The sequence below is a fragment of the Glycine max genome, chromosome 18 (genome assembly GCF_000004515.6).
Source record: "Glycine max cultivar Williams 82 chromosome 18, Glycine_max_v4.0, whole genome shotgun sequence".
NCBI classification, from domain to species: Eukaryota; Viridiplantae; Streptophyta; class Magnoliopsida; order Fabales; family Fabaceae; genus Glycine; species Glycine max.
Genome location: NC_038254.2, coordinates 1,399,631 through 1,409,807, shown reverse-complemented (window position 1 = coordinate 1,409,807; position 10,177 = coordinate 1,399,631). Strand labels below are relative to the sequence as shown.

Genomic DNA, 10,177 nt, shown 5'->3' with positions numbered 1-10,177 from the left:
CGCTCTGCTGAGAAGAAAACATCAAGCTAGCAAGTATAATATATTAACTTAAAAAATAACCTAGTAGTGAAAGAGCAACGTGTCACTTATGTGTGTGTGTTTCAACTTATTTTAAAAAAAAAATATTTAATTTTGTTAACACTTTATTATCTTTAAAAAAACCTTAACATATCTTTACTAGAATTTCTACATAAAAAGAAAGAAATGTAAGAAAAAGTACCATAAAAAGAGAAAACTCAATATTCATTGAATCTAGACAAGTTTTTGCAGAAGTACGATAACTAGTTAACAAAATGTAGATTGTGCAGGCTGTGCTTAGTGTAATCAATGTTCAGAGAGACGAAAAGTTACTTAGTGCTTAGTGGCTTCAGCTTCAGGACACTAAACATAGTACTATATATTAATCTGATCATCTTACTGTATGAATCTAGACGTAATTCTGTCGAAGAACATTAAGCACTAAACTTGCGATTTTCAACTCTGCCATCAACCCAATAATAAACAAAGAAAAGCACTCCGGTATGAGTCAGTAAAGCAGATCGGTGTTGTTTAATATGGAAATTTTGCACCAACATTATTTTTATAATAATTAATTATGACTGTAAAATAATATATAGTAATTGACAAACCACATAATCATTCTTACTTTTCTAAAAATTAATATATTTGTATCGTTTATTATTTTTTGTTAAAAACGATTCTCACTGCTGCTAAAGTATTCACGTCAAGTTAAAATTAATAAAAAGCTCATTACCAAAAAAATTTCCAGCATATTTACAAACACGTCACTTCAAATTGCTATTTTATTAAGCACATACATGAACATAAGAGAAACTCACAGCATCTCTAACATGAATTACGAGATGACTTATTCTGATGTCCCATTTCGTACATAACGTACGTACTTGGGAGTGGAAATACAAGGGAACAATTCACAAGCACTAGTGTTATGATTTTCCACAAAGACAAATGGATATTAGACACTGTTTTTTGTTTTCCCACATGAGATACATCATAAGACTCAGGTGTGGTTATCCAACTTAGCAGCGGCTCTTGCAGCCAACAGCTTCTTCAACAGTCAGAAAGACTCTGCCTCGGATTTTGCCGACAAAGTTGGACACCTTTAGCTTGTGTATCACTTGCCACCTAGGGTTCGCAATGGCTAACTGAGAACAATACAAAAACCTCTAGGTCAACATTAAGTCACACTTCTTGAAAATACTAAAAAGTTTAATATATAGTGGGTTTATTACCCAATTCCTAAATCTTATATAGGAAAGATTGTGATCATTTTTCACTTTAGTGGTGCTACATATACCATAAAAAAATTAAGTTTATAAACATTAGATTCATTTGTCTTTTTATTTTATAGAAATTAATTAAGCAATTAGTATAAAAATTATTAATCTACATTAAAATAGAATTATCATAAACAATATGATGCATCAGTAACATATACCTCAATTTTCCATGTTAATAAATTTGTATGTTAACGCCATATATTATACTTTTATCATAAATTTATAATTTATAATAATATATATACAATAACAGAAACGCACCTAACAACTCATCATTAAGTTTATGATTTTTTTTTAGGTGAGCCATTCAAGCAACCAACATATATCTTAATGTCCAAAACAAAAAGAAGTTACCTGTTTTCCATGTGAAGACAAACTTTTATGCAGTTCCTCTAGAGCAGTGATTCCAGCGGTGTCAATGTTCACCAAATCTATCGGAAGAAAAGCCTCATGAATCAAATAATAATACACATACACTTTGTTATTTTAAACACCATATTAATATTTCTTATTTCTTTTTCTCTTTCTTTTCATCACATCACAAAATCTATCAAATCTATATGCTTTTCTCTTTTTCTAGGTGTTCAATGGGTATTAACTAGAGGTGTTCATGTATCATTTTTCTTTTAATAATAATAAAAAAAAACAGCAGTTGATCGAAATTGTAAAATTTTTAACCACATTGCTTTCTCACCAATGGTCTTATGTATAATATTCTAAGATGTATATATGTGTACTTTTTTCGATCTTTACGTAATCAGTTATTATAGGTACTTTAGTAAAAGTAAAAGGTGCAAAATATGCTGTTAATTTCATTTTCTTTTCCTTTTTGTGGAAAGATCAATATCCTCCTATATTTAATAAGGAGAGTCAGAAAGCCTTACTGGAGGTGTCAAGAATTAGAAGTTGAATGGTGCTTCTTGAATTTCCCTTGTCATCTTCTGATTCTTCCTCAGTGACCCATTTAATGATCCTTGAAACAAAAATTAAAGATTAGATTATTCATGCTTCTGACATTAATTTCTCATTTGATCCTTCTCCCACTCTGGAAGTACTTATTGTATGTAGCAAATACCTTTCTCTAACGAAATTGGCATTTGCAAAGCAAAGCAACGCAGACTTGACTCGTATTATCATAACCCCGGGAACCTTAACTGCCATAGGATACTGATAGACATCGCAGAACAAATCAGTTCCCGGAAGTTTTCCTAGAGTTTCTGTCCCTGGTCGAATTGAAATGAGAATGATCTTTGAAAAAGATATTACCACCTGCAAATTAAGAAAATCCAAATTTTAATTTTAATGTATTCTTCATTTATAATAGTATTTTACTTCAATTCCCATAAGCCTAGCTAAGCAATATTTTTCCTTTCATTAGTTTTCTTTGAAATATGATCTTGTGGAAAGTGTGGAGGTTGTTTCTGCTAGAACACAATGTTAATTAATTAATAATTTGTAGACGAAATTTTGTACATAACTGTCATTTCAAAACGAGAAAATGACGACTACTCGATCTATGCCATTTAGAACAAGGAAACAATTTGACCTTAAGTGTTAGTGATCTGTTGAAAACTTTTTATATTAAAGATCTCAGTCAAGTGATTGCAACCCTAGCAACGAATATCATTCCACACAGAATTTATTAGGTGGCTTTAATTTTCAAGCTTTAAATCTGTCCCAAACAGAGACAATATGCAGTTTTTCAACGGTGCACATCCATTCTGCATCACACTTAGTGCCAAATATGTGGGTCCAGTGAAGTGGTGGGGGGCTTTGCTTATTATATAATGGAGAAGTTAGGCTTTTGGCCCATGCCATCACCAATACATATTTATGAATACTAGAATTTCTTATTTTGCAAGCTTTTACATATCCACTCATAGTGTGCCATTGCCTTCACTTACAGAACTGTTGAAATATTATTGCGTTTCATAATTGTTCAACAGTAAATCTGAGTTTGGGTTCCTTCACAATTACATATGAATTTATACTTAAGTATCATTCATATATAGTTTATTATTTGGGGTGGCATAAAGATGCTAATGTTGAGTAATGTGGCATAAAGATGCTAATGTTGATTCTTCAAGAATATAGAATTTAATTTAATTAATTGAAAGCTCTTTAAATGAAAATACATATATATGCTACATTAGTACACTAGTGCTTTATCACTAGCCATATATTGTGACGTTCTTAAACCAGTAACCCCATTATAACAAGGATAATAGCAGCAGCAGCAAAAACTGACATCTCTTCCGTTTTCTTTTCTTTAAAAACAACAAGATATAATATGTTTTTCATATACTAATAGATTTCATTTTCAGTATATTACCTATTTTTTTTATTATATCTAACACTTTCAAAATTTTATTTTTGGTACTTTATTTTTATTTATCAGTTAAATGATAACGTGATAAATTATCATAATATCAATTATTAAATAAGTAATGATGTGATAAACTAATAGAACATTACATTATTACTAACAAATTTAGACTAATGATATTAAAAATAAAAGTTAAAAAATATTAAATAATAAAATAAAAAAAATAATTTTTGATAATAAACTAAATAAATAAATATATTAAAAGCATAAAAAACATATTTAAGTCAAGTATATATAGGATATATATATATATATAAAGGATTATAGATATATAATTATCATATGAAAAAATTAATATAGTTTTTCAAATATCTTTTAAATTCGTCTATGCTAGAAAATTAAGAATATGCTTATTATTTTATTTTAAATAACAAATTATAATTAATAAGTAAAGTCATTTCAGAAGGGAGTGAGAAGATATGGAAGTGGCAATGATTACCGCAACAAGTAGACCAATCTCCACAGAAGCAAACAGTACTCCAAAGAATGCTCCAGCGCATGCAAGAAAGTCTATCTTATCAACCTTCCAAATTTTGTAAGCTTCACTGAGGTCAATGAGTCCTGGTAGGGCAGAGAGAATCACAGAAGCAAGAATAGCTGTTGGAGTATAATACAATAGCTTTGTCAAAAACTGCAGTGATATCAACACCGTGATGGCCATCACAATGTTTGACACCAAAGTTTCACACCCAGCCGCATAATTAACAGCAGTACGGGAGAATGAACCTGCCACAATTAATATGCTTCATTATTATCTATTCAGCAAAACAACCTTCATTATTAAAATAATTTTCCTTGCCAAAGCACCTTAATTTGTCGCAAGATAAAATCATTTTACCTAGCCAGCTCTCAAAACCATTCTTAATTTACTTTTTCCAATAATAAGAGGTCAAAGGAGGAGAACGTCATGGTTTGATTAACTAAATTATTCAATGATTTTGGAATATCGATCTTATGCTTTCCAAAAGTAAAATTTGTAAAAACCATTCGTATATATACCATTTCATCGTGATTATTATAAAAACCATTCGTGTATATATATATATATATATATATATATTGTCTTTCAACTTTCAAGACAGTTAATTTGTAAAATTGTGAGAAATGCAATAAGAATATAAAACTATATATAAATTCCGCAATAATGTATTTTTTTACTTTTGAAGCCTAAAAAAATCTTTTATATAGTTTTTCTTTTGCATGCAAAAATTAGGATATCGATCATGCTTCTAAAACTACTTGCCCCTTGTGTCCTTTCAAACAAAAACACATGTACTTGAAAGTATAATCAAATGTCACTCGCCTATTGATTTATTTCAACTGCCAAGTTAATTAATTTATCATCATAAAAATTCAAAGCTGCATTTGCAAATAACTTAATTAACATAAATGATCTCACAACTCCAATTTTGTTATTTTCATCCCTCTGTATTAGTTGAGAATTATGTATATACTTTGATAAAAGAATTATACCAGTTGCAACGTAGCAGGAGGTGAAAGATCCTATGATGTTTGTCAAACCTATTGACATCATCTCCTTGTTTCCATCAAGTTGGTATCCTTTGATGGATGCAAACGATCGCCCAACAGCAATAGATTCCTATAATGGGTAAGGCACCAATGCAAGTTGTATAAATTAAAAATGAAATGGAAAATAATTAGGTTTGACAAAAAAAAATAGATAGGGAATGAATATGGTAACTTCGTATATTGTATTAATTAAGTTTAGGGTTTCATATATAATTATAATTATAATTGGTTACTCACAGTAAGGGCAACGACAGCAACCACTAGTCCAATTTTGGCCACTTCTCCAATGTAGGGGTTGTTGAAGTCTAACTGATGGATGGAGCTTGGATTCAACCCCCCTTTGACATGTTTCACAATTTTAACTCCATTTTTATCAGCTCTTGTGATAAACACAATTAGAGTTGACACAACAACAGATACAAGAGGAGAGATTGATGCCAACCAGAATAGTTTCTTCTTCCTTTTACCCTGCCAATTAATTAGCACAAATTAATTTCAAACTATAGGGAATTGAACAAAGACATAGTAATATTTAAGAGTTGGTTCAGTTATATCGCCTACCAAACATCTCGTCGTTAGGATGAAGACCAAGAACGAGCATCCCAGGATAAAATTTCGAGGGTTCCACTGTAATTCAACATATATATGTTAACATTGATGATATGCGTATGCATGATGAAATTATATTTATTAGTTCTAGGAAATTTTAATAATTACATTTCTTGTGCCTGTTTAATTTGGAAGCTAATTAGTTATTATTTTACCTTTTCACTAATAAATGGATGCAGAATATGAGTGATTATTTTTTAAAAAAGTTATAAAAAAAAGTAAATAATAATATTTTTAAAAATAAATCAAATTAAACACGTACCTAATCCATCAGATTTTTTTTAATCAAGGGGACAAAAACAAACAAACAGAAAACAACTACATGTTTTTTAATCATTAAACTTATGCTTAATAATATTTATAATTAAATTTATTATAATAAATGTACTGAATGGTGAATTGGAATCTGGTTCCAAAACTATCTTTATTCTTAGTTCCCTCCCCCACCAGCTCCCAATTTATTGGGAAAAGAATAAAAAGTAGCATACTGGATTATGAACTGCTTCCCAAACAGCTTTCATGACAGAGACTATGTCGGTCTTGGTCGTAAAATGGGTAATTCCTAAGAGTCCCTTTAACTGTTGAAGCCCAATCACAATGGCTGCTCCTGCCACAAATCCAACTATTGCAGCATGGGATAGGAAATCCACAAGGAACCCAAGCCTGTTAAATTTTAATTGATGCCAAAGTTAAAAAAGATCACTCTCAACCTTATGGGAAAGTTATAAAAATATAATGATAGGAACATGAGCATAGTATGTTAATTAATTGTTCACCTGAGGAGTCCGAAGGAAGTCTGAAAGATACCAGCAAAGAGAGTAGCAAGCAAAATCAGCTTTGTATAACCCACTGGATCAGTAGCAGGGTCTACTAATTTCTCCATCATTGAGGATAACAGAAGAGAAACCACTGCCACTGGACCAATTGCTATCTCCCTCGAGGTTCCCATTACAGCATAGATAAGTGGTGGTACCACACTTGTATCTAAATCATTTTATTTCACAAATTAGTAATAAACCAATATCGAGTACTAAATTTATTATTTAAAAAGGCATCATATGGAATGAAAAACAATTGTAATGATAATAAGTAGGAAAAAAAGAAGTGGCTTACAAAGGCCATATTGAGGATCAAGATGTGCCAAGGTGGCATACCCAATGCTCTGCATTGAAAATTGAAAACATCACACAACAAGTAGAAATAGTTCTATATCAATTGCAAGTGGTAGCTTAGCTTAATTATATATAAATTAATTATAATAACATATGCAATATGTATACCTGGGGAATACAAAGACTAGCAATAGTGAGACCTGCAAGAAGATCTTTCCTGAACTTAGTAGCAGTGTAGTTTCTGCCCCAAGCAAGAATTGGAAAAACCACCTGCAGAACTGAAAGGAGGAGTGTGGTGCAGGGTTGATCTATGAGAGAGGAAAGTTTATGTTTATAGTGGGAGATAGTTTTGCTCACAGAATCTGCAACCACACGCCATGGACTTGGGGGCTCAGGAGCGTTAAGCACCCACTGAGACCTTATGTCCTTCGCGTTCTTCTCAATGTCAACCTGCATGTGCAAATCCTCTGATTTGCAGGTTTCCATAGCTGAAGAAGCCATGTTGAAGTGTTTGGGAGAACTTTGTCTCGTGAAAAACTGACCAACTACACTCTCATGTGATGTGACTTACCTGTGAATTGCAAAGCTATGAAGTTGAAGGACTTGGGGTTAGAAAGCACCTTATATAAAGCAACAAAAGGCCTTGCTTCATTTTCACACCAAATATAAAAAAAAAAAAATCATACATACATATATATATATATATATATATATATATATATATATATATATATATATATATATATATATATATATATATATATATATATATATATATATATAAAAGAGATATGAACTAAAGGATTCGGGATTCGTCACATATACACTCTTAATTAATGATTCTCAATTTCATACATAAAAATAATATCTCCATCATGGAAGACTTAAATTTATTAATATAAAATTATTCTAACTTAAGTGATGATCATGAGTTTAAATTATGTAACTTACTTAAATATTTAAAGAAGAAAAAATTTCGTCTATAATGATTTTATTTGACTTAAATAATACTTGTGAAAAGCTCAAATAATACTTATGAAGGATATTCATAATCTATATTAAAAAAATTAGAGAAAAACTTTTATAATTTTTAATATTACAACTTTTTTTACTAATAAATGGAAGTAAAAAAAAACATAGGAAAGCCAAAAAAAAAGGCAAATAAAAATAGTGTTGTTGGTTCTAAATAAAAAGGAAGAAAAAAAAAAGTCAAACAAGTCACAATTAAGAGAAGCTGGCAAATTAAACACGAGGAAAAGAGTTGGAAATAAATCCTACATTAGCATAATTAGAAACAAATAAAAAGAGTATACAAGCAAGATTATTACAAGTAGATACTCCATTTTCAGAAAAACAGTTCACTCAAACTACAAGTCCACCATCTCACGATCGTATGGCCCGCTAACAAATTTTAATAAGTTGAAAATGTCTGTTACAGAACATATAACAGGAGTACAGATAGATGTATAGAGCCTACTTAGATACAGACATATAAACGTGTTTTTGAGAGTTTTTCAAAGCTTCTCTACAGGAATTTTTTTTATATTTTCAGTAAAGAAAAGCACTTATGTTTTTATCTAAACAGGAGGTCCATAGTTTCAGCTTTCAGTGTATGTGTCTGATGGATAACAGAACATTGATATCATTAATTTTTAGCATAGGTTGTGAAATATGGTATCTCTTATGTGCTGGTATAATTAATTTTATTTTATTTATAAGAAAAATCTTTGAGTTAATGATTTTATATTAAATTCGATTAATTATTAATATAAAAATTATAATAATCACCATTTAAATTTGAATTTGTAATGGTTGACTCAAACACAGTTTTCCCTCCCTCTCTCATGTCACTACGGCCTCAGTCGTCTCACCTTTGTCATCAGTCATCATTTTTTGTCTTAGGACATTGATATATATCATGCACATCAGGCATGAAGGATAATTGAAGTCATGCAGAAAGGAACAACAGCTTATAGATCAACCACAAAAAACTAGTTTATTTTTATGTTTGCTACTGAAAACAAAATGTTTTTAAAAACTAATTTGTGTTTATAATGAACAATATTTATTTTAAAACCAAATTTAAAAATAAATTTTATTTCAATGATAAAGTAATTTGAAAAAATTAAAGTGGAAGTATAAATGCATTTTTAAAATTTTGTAAATTTTACTCCTATAGAAAAATTGCAAAATGTAAACAAACAACCGAATTAAACATCAATATGAGTGCTAATCCAAACAAGCACAACAGTTTGTGAAAATTGATACTACTGTCCAATTATATGATGTCAGACGTAGTACTTATAGAACTCACAAAACAATAAACCATGATGAAAAGGCAATCCTTGAACGATCACAAAAGGGTAAAATAAATAAAACATTGGCATAGAGCTTTACTACTCTGTCAACGCCACTCATTTGAATATACATAAACCAAGTAGAAGTGGTTAATAATCAATGAGCTAAAGCACCTTGTCTTTGGTCCACTATAATATATAGGCACCAACACCAGATCATTCCGGTACATTGAATGCAGACATGTTTTTTCATGAGAACTACCCTAAATAACGACAATCCCCTCCACATTTGAATAGGAGAGAAGGAGACAGTGAATGACATGGAAGCCATATATAGTAATCTTGCTTAAGGATTACACTGATTATTAGTGGATTTTAATCTGGATACTGTGTCCATAAGCAAGTAAATTAAATGAGTGTTTCTTTTTTTTTAAAAAAAGAAAACAGAAAAACAAAATTAGGCCAGATGAAACTCGTTGATCAGTTCGAAAGCTTAAAAAAAGAAAGACCTTAGCGAATATTCCTGGAATTTAAATCAATTAAAATTATGCAATTACTCTAAGTGAATGCTTAATTTAGTTCATTTTAAATAAATAAACACTTTGATTTTGTTAATTTTTTATTTTGTTAAAAAAATTACTACTTTATTTCTTTAGAACTTTATACAATTTTAGGAGATATAAGATTGATTATATAACTAAAAAAAATAACAAATTTGATCTTCCACAATTAACATTTGTCGATTAAAAAAGAATTCACACAATTTAAAATCATATTAAGTCTGTATTTTGATAAATAAATAAAAAGCTCTTCTATAAACACTTGTAAAAGGTAAAATGAATTAAATTCCTCTCATAAATTAAAATTAGTTGATACAAAAGTTTAAACTAATTTTTGAATAAGTTAAATATTTTTTATAAATTACTTTATACATAAGTTAAT

General features: G+C 29.8%; 1 protein-coding gene across 1 annotated transcript; it reads right to left on the bottom strand.

Moving 5' to 3' along the window:
- Positions 1 to 733: 733 nt before the first annotated feature.
- On the bottom strand, positions 734 to 7,567 carry LOC100817831 (sulfate transporter 2.1). Its single transcript, XM_003552772.5, has 12 exons — positions 7,107 to 7,567; positions 6,940 to 6,988; positions 6,603 to 6,810; positions 6,315 to 6,489; positions 5,779 to 5,844; positions 5,455 to 5,685; positions 5,161 to 5,287; positions 4,127 to 4,413; positions 2,377 to 2,570; positions 2,186 to 2,274; positions 1,656 to 1,732; positions 734 to 1,166 (listed from the first exon to the last, which is right to left on the bottom strand). Exons 1-12 carry the CDS (start codon positions 7,437 to 7,439, stop codon positions 1,041 to 1,043), a joined length of 1,962 nt encoding a protein of 653 aa, XP_003552820.1. The 5' UTR covers positions 7,440 to 7,567; the 3' UTR covers positions 734 to 1,040.
- Positions 7,568 to 10,177: the final 2,610 nt, after the last annotated feature.

Excerpts from the sequence above, each read along its gene's own strand:
- LOC100817831 (XM_003552772.5), bottom strand. The coding sequence starts at position 7,439 with ATGGCTTCTTCAGCTATGGAAACCTGCAAATCAGAGGATTTGCACATG. Across the intron at positions 6,811-6,939 it reads TGATCCTCAATATGGCCTTT|ATACAAGTGTGGTACCACCA; the intron begins GTAAGCCACTTC and ends AAAATGATTTAG. Across the intron at positions 5,288-5,454 it reads TTGCTGTCGTTGCCCTTACT|GAATCTATTGCTGTTGGGCG; the intron begins GTGAGTAACCAA and ends TACCCATTATAG.